General features: G+C 51.6%; 1 protein-coding gene across 1 annotated transcript in view; it reads right to left on the bottom strand.

Moving 5' to 3' along the window:
• Positions 1-1,584: 1,584 nt before the first annotated feature.
• Positions 1,585-21,696, bottom strand: part of PCSK6 (proprotein convertase subtilisin/kexin type 6) — a 34,430-nt gene continuing 14,318 nt past the window's right edge. The window contains exons 7-21 of the mRNA XM_053954903.1: positions 20,675-20,847; positions 16,827-17,039; positions 15,092-15,192; positions 13,427-13,530; positions 12,839-12,956; positions 11,816-12,004; positions 11,422-11,558; positions 9,321-9,500; positions 8,645-8,747; positions 7,890-8,086; positions 7,380-7,467; positions 6,185-6,276; positions 4,803-4,932; positions 3,687-3,799; positions 1,585-3,251 (exon numbers count right to left, since the gene is read on the bottom strand). Of these exons, the coding sequence (XP_053810878.1) occupies positions 3,154-3,251; positions 3,687-3,799; positions 4,803-4,932; positions 6,185-6,276; positions 7,380-7,467; positions 7,890-8,086; positions 8,645-8,747; positions 9,321-9,500; positions 11,422-11,558; positions 11,816-12,004; positions 12,839-12,956; positions 13,427-13,530; positions 15,092-15,192; positions 16,827-17,039; positions 20,675-20,847 (2,036 nt within the window). The 3' untranslated portion in view covers positions 1,585-3,153. The remainder of the gene's footprint in view (positions 3,252-3,686; positions 3,800-4,802; positions 4,933-6,184; positions 6,277-7,379; positions 7,468-7,889; positions 8,087-8,644; positions 8,748-9,320; positions 9,501-11,421; positions 11,559-11,815; positions 12,005-12,838; positions 12,957-13,426; positions 13,531-15,091; positions 15,193-16,826; positions 17,040-20,674; positions 20,848-21,696) is intronic.

Genomic DNA, 21,696 nt, shown 5'->3' on the forward strand with positions numbered 1-21,696 from the left:
CAATACATCTGTTTGCCTCAGCTCTACAGCCACAATAGAATTGTAATTGCGAGCAGATGGATTCTGGGTCTCAGACGCTGCACACAAGCTCTCGACAGTCCTTTCTTTGCAATGGAAACTCAAAGTAATGATTTTTAAGATCTGTGCTCCCCACCTGCCAACTGCACAATGGCAGATGGCCGTGGCTGCAACCCCAGGGCCAAACTGCCAACAAGGAGTCAGGCTGCGCTAAGATTTTCCAGAAAACAGCTATTATAGATTTGGTTTTGGTGCCAAGAGACAACAGAGAAATGAGCTTTAATAAATTGCCTAAATATGCATTTATCTTGAAGACACAGCCACTTTGATCCTCTGAGCATACCAGTCAGACTTTAATAGCTCCAAGCAAGTATTGCAACAGCTTGGAGAAATAATCTGAATTTTATTACTTTACAAGAATGATTTCTGAGGGAAATGCTGGAAGCTGATGTTGTTGCATGAATTCAATGTGCAGAATTTGTTTTTCTTTCCCTGGCAGGCTGGAAGGCAGCAGAAAGCAGGATAGAGCTGGAACTGCTGGGGACTGGTCATCTTAAATTGCATTGCCTTCCCCAGTGTGTATTTTAAGTTATGTCAAGATGTAAGAGTAAGCATTTTCCTTTTTTTGTAGCATTTCAGTACATCTAAATATACCAGGGAGCAGTGTTTAGAGGCAGGCTGCTGTGAGCCAGAGAACTGGAAGGCTGGCACAGTACTCCTGATCCGCAGCTCCTGTTTTCTCACTAACACAGCAGGAGAAATGAAGTTTGGTATTTTCCAACCGAAGGGGCAGAAGCCAAGAGTGTGTCACCCCAGTTCTGACCTCTGGTTTGGCCTGAGACTGAAAGGGAAATCCTGCAGCAAAAGGAATCACTGTATGTGATTAATTCACATTTATCATCTGATGAATGTGAAGACCAACAAAATGCAGGAGCCCACAGCTGCACATCCCTGAGAAAGCATCTTCCCTTGTGGGAGGGCTCCATTCTTTTCTTTTTTCCCCCACTTAGAAAGCTCAGTTCCAGATATCCAGGCACTACCCTGGGCACTTGGCCCATGGTTGTTGCAAAACCAACGCGACAAACAAAGGGTTCTACAGCTCCCTCCATCCCCAACCACACCAGCAGCTCCTCTCCTTCCCAGACAGCCACCAGGGAACAGCTGCTGGGAACTGCAGTGGGGAACTGGGGAGCTCAGGATGCTCCTTGTATGAGTGGGGAAGGGGAGCAAGCTCTTCTGCCAGCTCATCCAGGATCCCCCACACTGCAGAATACATCCACCCGTGCCCCAGCACAGCCCCAAACCCCAGTAAGATGGCCCTGGGTGCACCAGCCCAGCCTGGCACAGGGCAGGTATTCCAGATTTGAGTTTCTTCTAGAGATAAGACCTTTACAACAACAATAGTGAGGTTTTTGCAGATGCAGCTCATCTGTCCCTGAGCATTTCTCCCACAGGTGCTCTGAGCTGAGCAGGAGCTCCAGTCAGGGGAGCTGCTTTGTCCAGCAAAGTAAGGACGTGCAGCACTTCCAGTCGTGACTTGATGAATTTGGAAAAAGCACAGATTCATTTGTCAGGGGAGATCAATAGTTTATTAACTTAAAGATCAGTTCACCAAAGCTCCATCTTTCCTTGGATTTGGTCCAGGCAGGTGAGGGCTGGAGACAGTGTTGCTTTCCCCTCCTCACCTGGCTGAGGTGAGCTCTTGTGGGCAAGCCCAGGCAGGGCAGGTGTCGTTGCAGCCGAAACCAAGCAGGGATTATCCCAGTTCCATGTGGAACTGGTGACAATTTCACTGGCAAAAGGTTTAACTCATTAAAATTATTAACAATGAAAATCAGAACATGCAGTGTAGGAAAGAGTGTTTACATTTGTCTGGTGCAAAGAGTGGCTTTGCAGGGTCAGAGAGGAGAAAAGGAGAAGGAATAAGACACAAAAAGATACCCCACTCCCATATAAAAAATAGTCCACAGAGAAAAAAAAAACAAGGATTGTATAAGTTATTTTTTAAAAATCTGTAAAACAACATAGCCAAGGATATTTTAAACACAATTATATAAACACCACATGACTTACTATTAAGAGAGAGCATGAAAAGGTTTGTTTCAGGGAAGGGTTTTGTAGAATTAAGTTTTCTGGCTGGATCCCTGGAATGTCTCATTTGGGAAATAGATGCCCAAGAAAAATCACTGCCATGAACAGGAGGATATTTTGAGAGAGAGAGAGAGAGAGGGGTGTACCCAGCGAAACAGGGGGAGGATCGGAATGCAAAATGCCAAGAAAGATTAATTGGGACAACATCTCGTTTAGAGAAAGGATTTAGCTTGTTCCAGAACTGACTCGATCAGCAATGCACAAGCAGTTCCAGGAGGGAAATACATTTCATGGTAAGGCTGGTCCATGTGGACAACCCCCCTCCAAAAGCCCTACGACTCCTTGTAGGCACACGGGTTTTGCCTGGCTGCAGTTACCTGCAGGGCAAAGCCCTGCTGGGCTGACACACCTGCAGAGCCACGTGGGGCAGCTCTGGCTTTGGTCCTCAAACCTCCAGTTATTGCCACGGCCAGAGGGAAGCAGTGACCGACGGAATCCGAACAGGAGTGCCGGAGGCGCTGTGGGCCCTCTCCGGAGCCGCCTGGTTCGTCGTTTTACCTATGTACAGAGCACGGCGCTGGCAGTGCAGGGTTAGCTCAGCTGGCACCTGGCACAAAAGGGTACCAAAAATGAGCCAGAGTCGGCTCTTTCCTCGCAGGTGTGTGAAGTCCTGCATCCCTCGTGGCGAGGGCTCCCGCCGGCCACTCGGAGCGGGCGGATCAGTAGGATTTCTGCGAAGAACCAAGTGTGTGTACATGGATCATGCATTGGTCCCTGCTCACCAGGAGTGTTTGAGAGTGTTAATATCACCACTTGTCTGCTGCTTCCAGGCCTTGATCACTCAGGGTACGCTCCAATCTCTGCTTAACATATTGCTATAGAAACGCGCCGACAGTGATATTAAAGCTATCAAACTTACGAGCGAATGCTTGACAGCACCATGTAAACTCTCTCAAAGCTGAAAAAATAAACTTTTGTCCTAAACATTTGGCAAAACTGGGCTGGCAGTCAGTGGAAGTCCTGGATGGATGCAGCCGCTGAACTTTACCCGGCCATAAGACACGTCTGACAGCAGAACTGCACAAACAGCTTCTTTTCACAGAGCTTGTTTGATTTCACCATCTCACAGAAAGTCTTGTCAGCTGGGAGGCCGGGGTGAAGAACAAGAGAAAATGAGAGCAGATTAACATTTTAAATAAACAAACATTGCACGTAACAAGCTCAGCAATTGTGCCAGTGTTGGGGGAGACAGAATTGAATAGGAGTCGCTGTTTAAGGGCATCTTTCACATGGTCTTAATGAAGGAATAAAGGAGCTTTGCAGTGAGTGGGAGAATTAGCCCCAAGACTAACCTATAACAAAATACAAGTGCTTGGATGTGTTTGAGCAACAGGCAGATATCCAGAAGCAATGCCAGGTGAGCCACCTGCCCCCCACAGCCAGAGCCCAGCCCGTTGCAGCCATGCCCCAGCAAGCCCAGGAGCTCCAGCACACTTTAAATGGTGAAGGGAATTCCCCCAAAGCTCTCATTTTTGCTACCGGGAGAGCACTACAGTGCCAGCAGCTCTGCCACTTACCATTGGTACAGGTTTCATTTGTCACACAGGAGCCACCGAGGAGGCTGTAGCCTTCCTTACACCTGAGGCAGTTTCCACTGGAGCCCTCGCAGGCTGAGCAGTGGTCATCACACCTGGGGACAGAGACCTTGCTGTGGCCTCGGCCAGCACCAGCACCCTGGTCAGGCCACCCTAAGTGGGCTGTCAGCCAAAAGACATCTGCTGGCACTGTGACAGCTAAACCAAACGAGAGGATGTGGAAAATGGCAAATCTGAAGCTTGAAATGTTAATGAAGCCCTGGGTTTGGTGAGGCTATCTCAATGCCCAGTGACAGCTAGTGACATCCCAAAAGCTCTTGCCTTCTGGGAAGATTCAGTGGGACATGCACCTCACCTCCCAGCCATCCCAGCTAGGAAAAGAGCTGCAAAGGGAACCTGTGCTGCCCCCATCCATTTGATCAGAGTAAAGAGCTCAGCACTGTGCTTCTTGCCTGGGGACAGTGGCTTGTGGAGATTGTGCCTGAAATCTCTGGGAAGGGATGCTGGTCCCTTGTTCCTTCCTGCTGAAGAAACAGTGCAGGTGAGTGAAACCCCAGCAGGCAGGGATGGCGTTGTGTGTTCCCAAGTCAGTTTTAATCCTTGCCTTTCATGTTTGCTTTCATGAGGCTGAATCCACTCCCACTCCCCACTTAAAGCGCAGAGCTCCGGAGAGAGTGGGAGCAAATTGTTGCCTCCCGGCATCTCCCTGTCTCCCGCACAGAGCCCCGTGCTGGGCCAAGGAGTGGGGAACTCTGCTCCAACCTGGCCACGGGGCGAACGGAGCAGGTTTAATTGAAAGCTGGAATATTTATCTAAACATTGCTGTTCCTCCCACACCTCCTCCAGAGAGCCCGGGGCTGAGGCTGAGCCCCTTCCACCGTAGCCCTAAGACACCTTGGCTGGCTCTGGCGGGGGAGCGTGCAGCTCCACTGCTCTGAAATCCACAGGGCAGGGGCGTGTGGGGTCCAGCCCCACAGCTGCCCTGGCTCCTTCATCCCTATTTTAATTTCCATCAAGCTGTGAGCTGTTTCCAGCATGATCCTATCGTGGCTGGCAGTGCTCCCCATCAGCCCTGGCTTTGCTCTGGTGGTTTCCTACCTCTTGCAGACTTTGTTGGGCAGCCCGTGGCTGTCGGTGGGGTAGAAACCCTCACGGCAGGCAGGGACGCAGCGCCAGTGGGGTGCAGGGCCCTCGGGGGTGCAGGGGGTGCAGTCCTCCTCACCTGGCCCTGTGGGGACAGGGAAAAGGGCAAAATGGCACCTAGGTGGTTTTGGAGACAGTGCAAACGTGGCCACAGCCCCACATGTGATGGGGGCACCAGCTTGGCTTTGTCTTCCTCATGAACAAGCTGCTTGTTGTGCCATGGGGTCCCGCACATGTGCTTGGCTCCCACCCCATAAAACTCAGCTTCCATCCCAAAAAACCCAGCTGGGACCCAGTGTCTGTCTCTCTGCAGAGCCAAGAGCTGCCTACTAGGGCTTGGTGAGGAACAGCACATCAAAATCCCCTCTGGGCTGTCAGCCGCCACTCCCAAGCATGCACAGGTTTGGATTTCCCCAGGGTGGAAGAAAAGATGCTGAACTGGGCCAAGGAGGAGCTGGAGGAGGAAAGTGCTCCAGAGAGGAGCTGGGAAAGCAGAGGGCTCACTCTGATGCCTGTGTGTTGTGGCTGGACACAAAGCTCAGTGATGGAGGTGGTATCATTAAAGGGCTTCCACGCACCAAGCTTGAGAAATGGTTATGCAGGAAAAGGAGGAAAGAAAAGACTGGAAAAATAATTGTGGTGGAGTATGTTCACACTGACTGGAATAAGAATTAGGAGGGAAATCATTTTCTTCAGGGATTAAGAGCCCATTCCCTTCCAGCCTTGCCAACAAGATCAATAAATATTTTGGATTTAGACTAAGGCAATTGCCCATGTATGATAGAAGAGGTTCATGCCGCTGAACATGGATTGTCTAGAGATCATATTATCATCAGATCTATGATGATTTCGAGGGCAGACGCAAACATTAACAATGGAAAATAATTGGACTTGCAGGAAGCAAGAAAGGCAGGATTTAACGGGAATGTTGAGGAACTTGAGGCAGCTGGGGGAAGCCGGGAGCAGCCAGCCGGGGTGGCTGGGATAACATGGGATAACACAGGATAACACACCTCAGCTGCCTGACATTTTTATCCGCTGCAAAGCCACCTTCCATCACTCCAAGAGGGTTTTACAGCCTCCCTTGCAACCTTATTAAACTGAAGCACCTGGCTTTGGGGAGATCGAGAAATAAAAAATGGCTCTAATAAAAATGTAAAAACTCCCCTAAAAACCTTTCCAGCATGAACATATACCTCAGGGGACATGCTGGAGTCTTGGGATTGCTTTCCCTCAAGCACGCTCTGCCTCGGCTCAGGGTGGGTACAGTGGGGATTGGCATCTGATGCACGAGGGATTGGGGTTTTGCATGGGATGCTGTGGGGCCAAGGACATACCTGTGCTGGTGGGGCAGGTCTCGCACCGCCGGGACTCCTGGCTGAGGTACATGGCAGGCTGGCACTCTGGCACACAGCTCTCCCCTGCCAGGCTGCCAGGAAAGCAGAGAACATTTGCACCCAAAGCTATGGGATATGGGGACTCAGCACAGCCCATTCCCTTCCCCTCATCCCCCCAGTGTCCTACGGCTTCCTCAGCCTGCAGCACAGGAGGTGTTGGAAAGCCAGCCAGCGTTTTAGGAGAAATTAAAATCCTGCCTGGACCAAAGGGACAGCTGCCAGTTCCTTAATTAAGTATCCAGGAGGAAATAAAATTATTTTTTTCCCATGGGCAGCCATCCAGGCTCTCCTGAAGACCTTTTGCACCACTGAGGCTCCCTGGAATAAAAGGAAATTGGTTCATCGCCATGGCTGGGCCGGTGCTTTGCCATGGCAGGGATGATTTGAAGTCCCGGCTTAAAAGGATATTGGACAATAAAAAACAAGCGCCGTGTGGATTATGTCTGACAAGTGCCTCCACTTGTGCTTTTCTGAGGGAGTAGATAATCTTTTGGCAGCAGGAATTTCTTTGTCTGAGTGAGCCCCACTGCTACCCCGTGGCCCTGGCTCACTTACAGTGCCTGAACACTGCAGACTGCTATGGGATTGTACTTCCATGAGCAACTGGGGATGGAAAACAGCTTCTCCCTAGTGCTGGCACTGGGCTCTGTGTCCCACAGATGCCGTGGGGCCAGCAGCAGTGGCACCCAGTCGTCCTCACAGGGTCAGGGCTGCCCTGCCTGCAGTGCTGGAAAATCACTGTTCTGTACTAGCCCCACTCAACAGGTACATCAAATAAAATTTTCAGCACAGATGAATCTGAGGGAAGGGTTTCTGCATTTGCAGGGAGCATTCTCAGCCTGCCTGAAGCAGCTCAGGCTGGTACCAGCTCTACACAGCACTTACCCACCACCCTGGAAAGAGCTGGGGAAAATGAAATTAAATTTAAATCATGGTTTTCAGCTAAGAATGAGACACTAATCACCACCTTTAAATTCCCAGACCTCCAGCACACTGCACCACAACTGCAGCACCATGGAAGCAGGATCTCTGCTCTTGAACTGAATTCAGTCTCTAATTTCCCATTGGTTTTCCCAAATTTAAACCACAAGTATGAGTGCTGCAGGTATGAACTCCTCCCATGCTGGTGTTTTACCTGAATCCCTCTTTGCATGCAGTACATTTGTCTGCTTCGCCGACACATTTTTTACAGCTTTGATGACATTTCAGACAGCGTTTCTGACCTTTCAAAAAACAAAGCAATGCAGGGAGAATAAAATCTGGACGGTGATTTGCAAGCAGCAGTTGGAGCTGCAAAGCCCCACTGCACCCCAGGGTGGAAAGGCACATCCCTCCCCAGCACATCCCTGCTATTGCAGGTGACCTTATCTGTCACCACTTGCTAAAAAGAAATATGCTTTGCAAGCAGCCAGGATCATTAATTACAGTCTTCTAATTAAGAGCTTTGAGTCGAGCACCTCTGCTTTGCACCACCCTCTGAACACCCAGAGGTTTCCCTCCTCCCTTCACCATGCAGAGTGTGTCAAGAGGGAAATTCAAAGCCAATACTCAAGAATCAAGGCGTGTTCTCCACCCAGAGCACTTAAAATAGAAGCAACCCCTGCTCATCCTCATGCTGCAACTTGCAAGTGATAAACATCCTTACGTTCCTCGGCGTAGAAGCCGGGCGGACAGAGCAGCACGCAGGTGCCCATCTCGGGGTGGTGGTAGAGGTTCCTCTTGCAGGCCGTGCACTGGCTGGGTCCCCTCCCGACGCAGCGTTCGCAGCCCTTGTGGCACCGCCGGCACCTCCGGGCGCCGTTGTCACCGAAAAACCCAGCGGGGCACGAGCTCACACACATCCTGGGGAGGGAACCGGCGGCGCTGGGCTTTGGTGCCAGCACCGGTCACCTCCCGCCTCAGGCGCCCGCCCCTGTCACCTCACCCGCAGCGTTTGGGGTGTCCCCCAGCCTTGGCAGCAATTTGAGCTCGTTTATTTCTTATTCTTATGTTTACAGTGTCTTGAAAGTCACAGCTCTAATACAGAGATGGGGAATCTCTTGTCACAGCTGCAGGTAAAGTTTCCCCATGCCATCCCAAGAGATGGAGGAGTGGAAACCCCAGTTCCTGACAGTTCAGCTGGCTATCCCTTGGGTGTGAGTGACCTCAGCCCGTGAAGCCAAAGCTTCTTCCCCAACATGATTATGTGGTCAAGATCCTCCAGGACTCTCCATCTCCATGTCCTCCACCTCACTGTACCCTAATTCAGGACAGGGATCCTCACATCTCCTCCACCCATTTAATTTCTCATATACTTCTTTCTTTATGCAAACATCTATCACCCACACTAAGCTGTGAGACCTGAGGAGAGGTGCTGCTGTCCCTGCGGGGACTCCATGGGGACACCCCACGACCCCTCACCTGCCAGTTTTCATGCTGCCCAGGCTGTAGTGGATGCAGTTCAAGCACTGGTCAGCGTTGGGGCCATCGCAGCCCTGGTCACCGCACTCAGGGTGGCACGGGCCTGAGAAGGGAGAGACCAACTCAGTGTGGGAGAAGCTGAGCACCCTCCAGGCACCACTGCCAGGATGCCCTGAGCACACCCTCCCTGGACCAAAGGACACCTGGACCCTTCCCCCATCTTATTCTATAGCCTATATCTATTATATTTTAAATTTTATCCTATCTATCCTATGGAGCTGCATGGCTTTGGGTGCAGCTCATCCTTCCCAGAATGAATCCCACCCAGCCATACTCTGGCTGAACACTTGTGCAAGAGCAGCTTTGAAAGAGGGACTTGCTCCTCAGGGAGCAGCAGAGACACCCGCCCCTGCCCGTGCTGGAGGAGGGAAGGTGGGCAGAGGAGCTTTTTTTACCCCTCAGACAGCTGCACCACCAATTTGTGGCTGGGACGGGGCATTTTCCTACCTTCTAATTTCACCATCCTGCTGCCCCGTGCTGGCCACAGGCCCTGCTCCTCCCAGCCTGCCTCAGCCCCAGGCAGGATCAGGCCTCGTGGCTCCCCCAGTTTTTACCGGGGTTTTCATTTTCCTGGATACTCTGGGGGAAACAACGTGGCAGCTCAGGCAGCGCTTACCCGCGTACTCCTCCTCCTCCTCCGCCACCTCCACCTGGCTCTGCAGGAAGGCGGCTCTCGATGGCTCCATCTCCGACGTTGGCACTTCCAGTGACCTCCCCCGGGACTGGGGCCCACTCAGGGCAGTGTAGGGGTGCTCGCCTGTCCCGTAGAAGATGAGGCTCCACTCCTTCAGCTTCCCTGTGGGGCAGATGCAACGTCACCCATCCCGCTCCCTGTCTCCCCTATCTCTGGGAGACCCAGTTTTGGGGGAAGCAGGAGGAGGATGGACTGGACCATCAGGGTGTCACTGCTGGCACAGCAATGCAGAAGCAAACAGTGAATACCCAGAAATGTTCATGAGCCCCTGAGCTTCCAGCCCACACAAATGCAGCTGTTTAAGCCACTTACAAGGGATTTTTAATTCCATAACTCATCTGAGGAACTGCAGCATCACCACAGTCTCCAAGTCCAACACTGGAGAGAACCAGTAATTTTAAAAGCTCCACAATAGAGGATTATTTCTGTCTGACAAAAGCCACCCGTCACACACTGGATTATTTCTTGCTGCTGTTGCTCCAGCCCTCTCTTTGCCTGATACAACAGAAATCTGAGCTTAGCGTCCCCCAAAACACTGTAGTGCACCTGGTGAGACTCCCCCAAGGCCTTACACCCACACCAAGACCCTCCACAAGCCACATAGCTTTGGGGAGAGAATCCAAAAATGCTGCTGCTTCTTTCCAATGCTGTTTTTCTTCCAATTCCCCATCAATGCAAGTCACTTCATGCCCGCAGTGTGCTCGGCTTTAGCTCCTAATCCCTGTGTTACCAGGAAGGGCTTAAAATTTGCAATACTGAAATCCCTTGGCTCTCCCAAAAGCATGAGAGGACACACCTGCTGCACTGAGCACTGCTGGTGTGGAGCCTGTGAAGGGCCAAGCTCCGGCAGCATCAGCTGGGGAAGTGCCTTTGCCGAAAGAATTGAATTTGCTTTAAATCTAAAATATCCTGTGTGAGGAAAGCCCAGGCTGCACGGGGCTGATGTGGGGGTGCAGCAGTACCAGCGACATGACACTCATAGTACTTAGTTTGTATTAAATTAACCAATTTAGTGGTATTAAATTAACATTTAATACTCATTTCTGCTACGAGCTGGGAGCATCTTTCCTCTTTTTCCTCTTGCTGTGCCCTCTCTGCTTCAAACCCAGTACAGACTTTTTGAGGGGATGACTTAATGCACTCGTTTTCATTTTGTTTTGCCAAACCCTGATGCCCATAAGGGGCTCAGAAACACCAGCCACAAACTGTAAATACTGGGGCAAAAGCAGCTCTGTGGGCGCTTGGCTGCTGCTCTCAGAGTTCAAAAGACTTGGGGTGAAGGCAGCAAACAGAAACACTTTCTGTGCAATGTACCCCCACGTGCACCTCCCGCCAGAAAGTAGTGTGGGAGAAATTTTTAATATACTTCTGGCTTCCTATCAGTGATTGTGTGGATTTAACACCCCCACAACACACGCCAGCCCCAGGCAGGATGCTTCACGTCCTGCTGCCCCCAGCCAGCGAGGCGGGGCCGGATCCTGCCCAACGGCTCCTGTGCTGGGAAGGGGTCAGGGAGCCGGCGGCCAAGCTGGGGAGGGGGCACACAGCAGGGCTGGGGACATGCAGGGGGCCAGGCTGAGCCCAGCCACCCCCCACCAGCATGGTGGCAGTCCAGGGAGGATGTCCATCCGTCTGCAGCCCGCGGGGCATCGTCCCCTTGCGCCGTTGCACAACCAACCCACATGCCAGATGTCCCAGCAGCAAAGCAAAACAAACAAACAACAATTACGGCTCTTGGGTTTCCTAATTTTGACTCATTACAGTTTAATTTTGGAAACCTGGCTCTCGGGTGCAGCCAGTTCACTGCTACTGCTGCTGCTGCTGCGAGAAAACCAGCTTCCAGCTCAGCCACACCAGCAGCCTCCTGCATTCAGAGCTAACATTTCATTCCCATTTTTGAAAGTCTGGGCAATACAGTTTTGCTGGAGACCATAAAACTCACAGCAAAATTTACAGCCAAGCGAAGCAGCCTAGAAAGGGATTTGGGAGCGAGAGGGCCTGCTGGGCACTGGGGGATCCCTACCTTGCACGGCGGGGTTGCGCACTTGGGATGGCGTGTCGTGGATCTCCAGGGTCCACTCCCCCGCCGCCCGCTCCCCCCAGCAGTGGACGGTCATGAACTCCCAGCCCTTGAAGCCTTCATTGGAGTGGTCAAACACCCTGAAACGGTAATGCCACACGCCAAGAAATGTGACTCTGAATGCCGTATTTTATCAGAAAAGGTAGATGGGTTGAAAATCCTAAATTGATGATTTTAGGGATCCCTGCACGCACACACCCTTGTGCACAAAACTCTCCTACAGCTGAAACCTGTTAGTGTTTCCCACTTTCCCCCAAAAACCCGAGGAAACTTACAGCAACCCCCTAAAGGAGGGTGCTGCCCAGCCCAGACAAGCCGTGGCTCCGGCTGCTCTCACCTCCTGGCGAGGAGCTGTGACCGTGTCCCAGCTGGGGAGATGAGGCTGATCTGGAGGTCCCCGCGGCGCGGGTGGGCGATGCTGAGCCGCACCACGACGTGCTCCAGGTACAGCACGTGCTGGTCCCGCTGCTCGGCGCAGGCGCTGCTCAGGGTGCTGGCCCGCAGCACGTGGTCAGCTCGGATGTACCTGCCAGGGACAGGGCACGGCGTCAGGACGGGGACAGAGTGCTCCTGGCTCCCAGGCATGGACACCCTGTTAGATTTGAACCTGGTCTCCTGCTGCTTCACAGCAAAAATTATCTTATCTGCCACTGCAATTCCCAGTGTCCTAGCACGGGAATTTGCTGAATTGCTGGATGGTAACCAGATGAGTTTGAAGTGCTTCGAAGATCTATGCCTTATGGGCTGCAAGGGCGCTGCTTTATTATAATTACGAGTGCAGCACTCCTCTTTGGGCTGTAATTAGTGTCTGTATCAGATAAATAGCTTCATGAACACACTTGGCTCTGCACTCATTCCTGTTTTGCATATGCAAGTCTCTAAAAGACTTTTCTGATTAACAACTCTCTTGCTGTACAGCCAGGCATTGGTAAATGAGGAGTGTCCACTCGATCAGATCCCTGATCCCACTCTTCACCTAGGAGGGACTGACCTACCAAGGATGAGATGTGAACCTGAGCTGGATTGAACCTGAAGCCAAATTCAAAGACAACCAAGACACTGAAAATTTGGTAATCTTTGCAACAAATCACCAGGTTTTGGTGTCTTCCATCAAGATAAAGTGTTCAGTGTAAGGGCAGAGAGACCAACACATCACTGTTCACGCAAGACCCACCCAGCAGGCAAGGTGGGTTTGGTCTCTCACTGTCAGCCCTCAAAAATTCCCTGCTGATCACTCATCTAGGAAGCAAAATCTTGCAAAAGGGGAAAAAAAAACCAACCACTGTCACAGCTGGCCCTGGAGAGCCCTAATGGGACCTGCACTTCACTGAGCCATAGGCACAGACCCCACAACACTCACTTGGGCACCCTGTCCAGGCTTCCCACGCAGACGTGCTGGGGAGGAACCATCCTCCACTTCTTGGCTTCCACCACAATAGCGTCAGCATCCACCAGCCCAAAGCCATATAGATGGCTAACTGGAAAGAGAGAAGACTCAGAAACCCTCAGCCTTCCCAGCAGGGATCAGGAGCTCCTCCTCAGTGCTTGGTGGAGCATCCTCCAACCATCAGGGAAGGTGTGGAGTTCACCCGGTTGGGGTGTGAGGTGTTTCAGCACATGGATGTCATCACCCTGGCCAAGTTACACCCCAAATCCACACTGGCACCATGGAAAACCCATTGCTGGGAGCAGCCCAAGGAAAGTAGCAAGAAATTCTGCAGCTCAAGAGTCTCCACCAAAAAAGTTTCCCAAATCTCCACCAAGCAAGAGTTCCAAGCATCTCATCCCATGAATTACTGCCCTTTCCTCCCTCCACTTAACAGCCTGAAGGTAGGAATGAACCTGATAGTGGCCACCCACAGTGAATTGTCCCCATAAGTGAAGCTCTGGAGACCTCTGTTTTCCCTTGGTTGGCCGTTCCTGCCCTGCCATCCCCACGGCCTCTCACCTTTATGCCCTGCTCCGTTGGTTTTCCAGTCGGGCGCTCGCAGGTGCCCCGGCCGCGAGGTTTTGACCAGCAGATGCTGGACATCCCTCCAGGTGAGCAGGGGGCTGCAATGACACGTGGCTCATGGGGTGGCTCTGCTGTTCCCAGTCCTCCCAGCAGCAGCAGGTACCCCCCTGAGTTAAAAAAAAACCACACCAGCCACCCCTCTTTCCTGCTCAGAAAAAAACAAGAACTGATGATTTAAATGCTGACACCCTCCACCACTTGAGGAGCCCGAGCAGAGTGGTGTGCCCCAGGAAGGGATGCCACACACCCATGGGAATTGCAAAATTTACTCTTGGATAAGGCCATTTAGCTCTCAGGCTCTAGGGTAGAAATGAAGCAAATCAGGAAGGTTTTCCCCATTTTTTTGAAGGAGGCATGGAGCAAAGCACGTCCTGAGGCAGGACAGTGGGCTCAGCAACTTGCTGATACACAATGCTGAGCAAACCTTCCCTTTATAGGAATAACAGCAAATAAAATGCTGGAAATAAAACCTGGGTTATTCATTAAACAGAAAAATTAAACCCAAATCGCCTCTACCTCCCCAGGCTGGGTTTGTGTGTTCAGAGTGCTGGACACTGAGTGCTCTGTGCTTCTGAGCCCCCTTATGACCCCAGCTCAGGGATATTGCTGGAGAATTTTCCTCGCTTTACTTACAGTCAGTTGTTCAGCGTCTCGAGCTGGGATTTATATTGCTCTCGAGCAACATTTAAAGAAAGAAATTCAATTTATTCTTTCTTGTCATAATGGAATGCCTGAGCACCAAGCTCTGGTAGTTAATGTTGCAGTTTATGCCTCAGCTAAACTATTCAAAAATTACATCTAAAGCTTTTAATATATTTGTAATGAAAACTGCATCTCCGGAAATGCTCTCACCCGACCTGGGTGTTGGGATTAAACCAGAGAAGGAGGAATGGAGCCACAATCACCATGCCTGGATGAGAGTGCAGCACTGCCCTGGGGCTTATTCTTATTCCCAGCCTTTATTTTATTTCCACTCCATAAAAATAATAATAAGCTCATGAGAAGACACTCCATGAAGCAACACAAGGATGCCCAAGGGCTGTTCCTGGGCTGGGGGACCATGATGGAACCAGGATGGGACTGGGATGGGGACAAGAGGAAAAGAGCAGCTCGTTTGAACCAGGGGTGTGTAGCTCGTTTGAACCAGGGGTGTGTTGCTGACAATCAAGTTCTGTGAGTTTTTGACATTATGAAAAAGTACTCCTTTTCCCCCAGAAATGCAGCTCTTGCTGAAAACCATCACTTCTGCTGACATTTCCCAATGTCTGTGATGTTTTCTGATTTTTTTTCCCCCGGGAAGTATTTATAAAACTCCCGTTGGAGCTGGCTGTCAGCAGTTTCAATGCACCTCCTGAAAAGCCTGACTGATGTCACCAACCCCAAACTTTTCAACGCATGGCAACACGTGAAGAATTAGATCAATAAAACACCTGTGGGAAGATCAGATTCCAAACAACAACACTGCCAGAAAGGAGCGATTTAAAACAACTCTGCGTCATTTCGGTCACTCCAGAAGAAACAAAACCACCTTGTTCCTTTCAGGTTTTGCTCACCAGGTGCTGAATGTGGGAACATTTCTCCTGACCAGGTTACACTTACTTTGCCTCCAAAGCCAAGGCGATGATGCCCGCGACCATCGGGGCGGACACGGAGGTGCCGGTGTGGCCGTCGGTGCAGCGGTGCCGGAGATCCGTGGTGACCTGTGGAGAGAGGAGCTGCAGCCCCCAAAATGCTCCCAGCATGGGCATTGCCCCATCCAGCACCCCAGATTTGCTTGGGATGCTGCCAGAGAGGAGATGAGCCTGCTGGTACCCAACGCCTGCCACGACTCCAATGCCATCAGAGGGCACAGAGCCCCAAAAATGGGCTGCAGATACATTTGGTGCATGAGGAAACACCCCTGTACTTATATTTTCCTTTGCTCAAAGGTGCAAAAACTATTTGAAAGGGGGAAAAAAATCCATGTGGGGGTGGATCAGCTGGAGGAAAATGTGGATGGAGTGGTGTGAGCTGGTGTGGGTACATGTCCAGAGGTGCATGTTGAGCTGGGCCATATTAAACACTTTCCTTAAAGCCTCCAGCTCCTGGTCTTGGACAAGAATTTCCATTTGCATAGAGGAAAAAAGCCATTTCCAGCTTTTTATTTTAAGACAGATCATGATGTTTGGGTACCAAAAATTTGGAGAGAGGTGGGGGGCCAAGAGATGCTTTCTCATTTTAAAAGGCTCCTAAGTTTTGAGTTAATCTGGTGATTTCTGATGGGAAGCTGGTTTGGGATTTTGCCCAACAGTGCTCCAGTAGCACTGAATTGGGGCTGGCCTCAGCCTTGCAAACACTCCTGGAGTGCCATGAAAATGGCATTTGCATTCTGTTTTCTGGCTGGAAATTAATCTTTTGGGGGTCAAAGAAATCACTCCTCAATACAAACAAAAAAAAATTACTTGTTAAAAAAAAAAAAAAAACAAAAAAAAAACCCACACAATTTTTGGTCAGAAGACCCCACTTGGGTAGAAATCCCCAGGTTGGGTAAGGTGCTGTGCTGGTGTGAGATGTTTTACTTCCCAAGGTTCAGATGATGCACAGGGATGTCAGTAATGATCAGCCATGGTGTGACCAGGCCACAGCAGCTGTTGGGACAGGGCAAATACAGCCTGGGTAGCAGGAAAAACTGCACTGATCCACGTGTGCACACACTCTCAGGCAGCTCCTTGACTCCAGAAAGTCTCATCTCCCAGTTTGGGGCTGCCACACCCCTGTAAAATGCCTCCATCCTCCCCTTGTTTTCTCCCTCAGGCTAAAAATCCTTAAAATTCACTTTTTAAAAAAAAAAAAAAAACAAGATACAGTGAGCAAGCACCTTGGGGAACAGGTAAATATTTACATGGGTATTTTTGCAAACCTCCAGCCCTTTCACCCATTTACCAGGGAAAACAGAATCACAGAATCACCAGGTTGGAAGAGACCTTTAAGATCATTGAGTCCAACCCAGCCCCAACACCTCAACTAAACCATGGCACCAAGTGCCACATCCAGTCTTTTTTTAAACACATCCAGGGATGGTGACTCCACCACCTCACTGGGCAGGCCATACCAGGACTTTATCACTCTTTCAGTGAAAAACTCTTTCCTAATTTCCAACCTATATTTCCCTTGACACAGCTTGGGACTGTGTCCTCTCCTTCACAAAACACGACATCCCTGAGCAAAAACCAGAGCAAAACCCACTGCAGGCTAAGGACAAAGCCTAGCTCTTACAACCGAGCCATCACCCGGCCCAGCCATGCAGAAAACACCCGGGGGATGCTGCCCCACTCGATGCTGGGGTAAAACTCACAATTTTCCGCTCATAAAACGCCCCGCTGCTGTAGGTGGTGGCGAGGGTGGAGGCACATTCCTCCAGGTACCAGGGCTTGTAGCCGTTCTCGGTGGTGCTGCTGATGGAGATGGTGTAGATGCTGTTGGTGTAGCCGTCGCAGGAGCAGTAATCGCCCTCTCTGCCGCCGTTCCCCGACGCCCAGACGAAAATGGACCCCAGACCCCTGCGACCCTGCGGGCACAGAGGGGATGGAGGGTTAGAGGGGGTGTTTGCCCAGGATGAGAGGTTATCTCGGCACAGGGAGGAGGGGTAAGTCTGATCTTTGGATGTTTGGTCAGGGTGGAAGGATGGGTCCCACGCTGCCCAGCACTCAGCCCCCTGTATCAGTCCCCACATGTGCCCCCCTGCTCAGTCAGTCCCAGTTTACAGGCAGTGACTCCCCAAAAGCATGGGAGAGCATCCAGCAATAGGATTTTGGCATTTTCCATGGGGAAAAACATCTTGGGTGCTCAAAGTCCCTGGAACAAGTGCTAACACACAGTATGGTGCTTTTAGGGATGGCCCTGCAGGAGGAAGTGGCAGGGAACCCCAGAACCCCGAATCTCCCATGCCCACAAAGCCCCTCATGAACCACCCAAACCACCAAAAACCTTCTCCCAGCCTTTCCTTTAAGGTTTCTTTTGCTTGTCTTTTTTTGTTAGATGCCACCCTTTTCTCCCCTCCCCATCACTTGGCTGGAACCTCTGATGGAGCCATCCCCACTGGGTACAGCTGTAGGACCCCACTGGGAATTGGGAGGTGGGAGGGGGTGTGCCTCCTGTCCAGACCTCCCTGGAGCCAGGGGAAAATCCCACCTGGCAGCAGCAGCCATGGTGCCAACGACAACACAACGGGAATGAGCCTAATTCACCCCTCCATCCAACCACTGCCAGGACACCCAGGAACAACCCAGCCCTGCAGGGGTTCACAGCAAGGTGAACATCCCAAAAAGGAGGATTTTTGGTGAGCCAAAAGGGTTAGGGGCAGGAAATGAAGTGGCTGGTTCTCTTCCTTGCCCCGTAAGGCAGGGCTCTCGAGGAGGATGGAGCACTGCCAGGCTTGGCAGGCGAGGGAAGCAGCGGAGCAGCCCCGTCCTCCCCGCGGCTGCTCCTGCCACAGAGAGATTTCGGTGCTCGCCTGGGCAGATCTGCTGTTTACCTCCCTCCCACTGCTCTGTGGCAGCTTCCTCCACAAAAAATAATAATAACAACAATAATAATAATAAAGCAGCTTTGCTCTGGAGGAATTCACTGGGATTTATTGTGGGCTTTAGGCGCCGGGGGGAGCAGGAAGGTTTATTACCTGTCTCGCCCCCCTCCTGGGGCAGAGGCTTTCTGAGCTGACCCTGCCTCTGGATAGACAGTCTAAGTCAGGCTCTTTCCTTACTTTATGAAAGTTTTCATTATCTGGGCTGCCTCCCAGCAAAACTGGGTGGGTATTTCCCTAGCAAAGATTAATAGAGCTGTCTGGAGCTCTACAAGAAAAAGTGCAATTGCCAAGGGAATTACTGCCCTGCTCCGCATCACAGAGAGCTCAACCCAGCTTGCCAGCCCACCAAGCCTGCTGCTGGCATCTCCCATCCCACTTTCCAAGGTTTCCTGGATCTCCAAGGAGGCAGCATCCCAGCCCACACACTCGGCGCAGACAGTGGCCGTCCAGCTTGCCCACACCAAAGTCAAAACACCTCTAAGGATGGGTCCCACTGCATGCAACCCAAGCTTTTCCAAATCACTAATCAGAGGAATAAAACCAGACACAATTGGCCAGGCATCTGGAGATGGAGCAATGGTTTTGATTGGGATCAGAAGACTGGGAGCCCAGACCTCCCTTTCATCCCTCACCCCGAGCGTCGCACCCATGGGACCCAAGAAAGGCTCAGACCTGCTCCAAACCCACATCCCCACGAGGCCCAGCAGGGCTGCACTGGGGGAAAGTAGGTTTGGGGAGAGCACGGTCACATGAGGACATGAACAGGCACATGATTGACACTACAACAATGCACAGCTAACACCTGACAGCATTTTCTGGCAGAGCAAGAGCTCACCACATATTGCAGCTCCTTCGGATTGGAAAAATCCATTCTTTCCCTTTGCTCCCAAACAAGGAACAATCAAGATTTCTGTAAGCAGACCCCAAACATCCAGCTTCTTAATTTGCCATCCTCCTAAGACAATGCAATGCCAGTGAGGGTGTCCTGGTTGCTATAAAACCTGAATCTGGGCATCATTTAAACCAGGGAATCCCTCCCTGGCCAAGCTGGGGCTGATCCAGCTCACCCCAGCAGCTCATGGATTGGCTGTGGGATGCACAGCATCTCCTGCTTCCGCAGCGCTGCAGGGCCTGGGTGTTTGCCCAACAGCACTCCATGAATGACCAGGATAAATATCCCCTCGTTAGCTCGGGAACTAATAAAGTGTGGCTGGAGGAACAAGAAACAAGATGATAAATTACCCCAGCGCAGTCCTATCGCTAATAGATAAAGGTTATTTTAATGTTTCCATTAAAAACTCAATTTTAAGGATTTATAACTTGGTTACAGCTGTTTGCTCGGGCTAAAGGTGGCAGTTAACTATCTGCTTGCAGCTTTCCTCCTTATTTAAGGAGATGGAGTTGGCAATTACGAGATGTGCATGTGGGATAGTGGGTGCAGCAAACATGGGGGGACCAGGGTGGGGGGACCGGGGTGTCCCCTGGGAGGCAAAAACAAGCATCCTAAGACAGTGGGGCTGTGCTAGGCAAGTACTCTGCTGCTGTCCGTTTGCTCCTGCACAGAAAAATACAGTCTAAAAAGCAGCTTGTTCCCCCGTATTTACACGGCGTGAACTCCCCGGCACTTCAATGGATTCCTCAGCAGGCTCACCGCCCCAGCAGGAAATCAAGTAAACAGTGGGAAAAACACTCCACCCTATTTTTAGATAAGAGGCCGCCCCAACTCCCGGCACGCTGCCGGAAGAGGCAGCAGAGGAAGGAGTGGTGGCAAAGGTTGAAGTGGGGGCTTCACAGCCCAGCCTGGGGCTGCTGGCAATGGAATCCCACCCCTAGATTCTCTGGAGCACCCAGGGAACAGCCACTGTGGAGCCCTAAGCCACTGTGACACTTACCCACAGCACCCACCGAGCTGCCAAAAAGGCCTTCTTCCCAATGCTTTTAGCCAATATTGGGCATTTTTTTAAAGTACCCACAAAGGAAGGGGCACAGGAAGGCCAGGGCATCCCCAGCAGGTATTGACAGCTGTCAGTCATATGTGATGTTGGCCAAACAAGAACAACAATCCATGTGGCAACACCCATGTCCCTCCCCGGCCATGACACGGCCACTTGTTCTGGGTGGAAAACCAGGGGAATTCTTAATGTGACAGAGGCCCCTGGGAAAGGATAGCAGGAGCCCAAAGAGCATGGAGGAGAGAGCTGGACACAGTGGGGTTTGGGATGCTGCTGTTTCTGTCCACACCAGAATTCCAGGGGGACATTTTGGGGTGCAAAGTTACCCCCCCAAGAACCGCTTTGGGTTTCTCATCCCGGCAGAGCGTCGCAACACAACCTGGGGCCTCCCTGCTCTGCCGGGGCCGTGCCGAGGGGTCCCACCATCACCAGGCACCTCCCGCCGTCACCACCCTCGGCCGCCAAATCCACCGGAGCTCTTAGGGACGCCGGGGAAAACTAGGAAAAATTAGAGATGATTGGCTCCCCCCCGCCCCAGCCCTAGTGCTGGCATCGCCTTGGGGGGCCGAGCTGCCCATCCCCGCGCCAGACCCCGGGCCGGCCGCGGCCCTTCCCACGGGACAGGAGGAGGAGGGCGAGCGCGTCTGGGCGCTGTGGGATCCACACCTTTTTAATGCCTTGCTCAAAAGCCTGTTTGGCCAATAGACCAGGTCCATCAACTGTCTTCCCATCATCATCTGGCCCCCAGCTCGCGCTGTAAATGTCAATGTAATCGGGTCTGATGCCAAGCGACTTCGCTTCAACAACATCTGTTACATCTCCATCTAACATACGAATGCCTAAAAGCACAAAAACATCAGACATTAGGGCTTCATGGCGTGGATGACAGTGTGAGGATTGCAATCAAAGGGCTTTGTTAACGGCGGCGGAAACCACACGGCTCAGGCGCGCCTGGAATAGCTTCAGCCCGTGGCCCTGCATGCCAACAAGCCTGGCAGCAGGATGCTGGGGAGCTACGGGGAAAGTTTTCTGTGTTGCTGGCTTCATGGCAAGTGATGGAGAAGGGGGTGTTAAAATTCACTTCCCCTCCTCTGGTGGGGAATGGGGGGTAGTAGTGGTACTGCACTCCCCAGCGACAAAATCCCCCCACTAAAATCCTTTTTTCTCCCCTTTTGGTTCCTTAGCTAGCACATTTCTCCACCTGGAAGATTTTGGTGTTTCCTGAACACTCAGGCCCCCCAGCTTCAGGCACATTGGTGGGATGAAGCCTTTCCCCTCGAGAGGGGATGACTGTGACTGTTCCCAAACCCCATCACTGCCCAACTGATGCCAGCGGTTCCCTGGAGAGGGAAAAGCCCCAGGAAAAAAAAACCCCAGGCTGTGGTTTGTATGGCCAAAATCAGAGCCGGGACCCCAATGCATGGTGGGACAAAAATGCCACCTGGGATAACTCTCACTTTCAGCTGGGAATGCCAGCAGGTACCAGCCAGGATGCTCACAGGCAGAGCCCACTAGCCATGGTGGGATGGGCTGGGGGATTGCTGCACACCCCCAGCCTCTCACTGCTGCAATATGAGAGCACAACCCCCTCTGCTCTCCATCACCCTTTCCCTGCTGGATTTTTTCTCCATACAGTGGTAGACAGTGCCAGGCACCCCAACTGGCTGCCCAGAAACAGCCTTTGAAGG

Source organism: Vidua chalybeata, chromosome 13 (genome assembly GCF_026979565.1).
Source record: "Vidua chalybeata isolate OUT-0048 chromosome 13, bVidCha1 merged haplotype, whole genome shotgun sequence".
NCBI classification, from domain to species: Eukaryota; Metazoa; Chordata; class Aves; order Passeriformes; family Viduidae; genus Vidua; species Vidua chalybeata.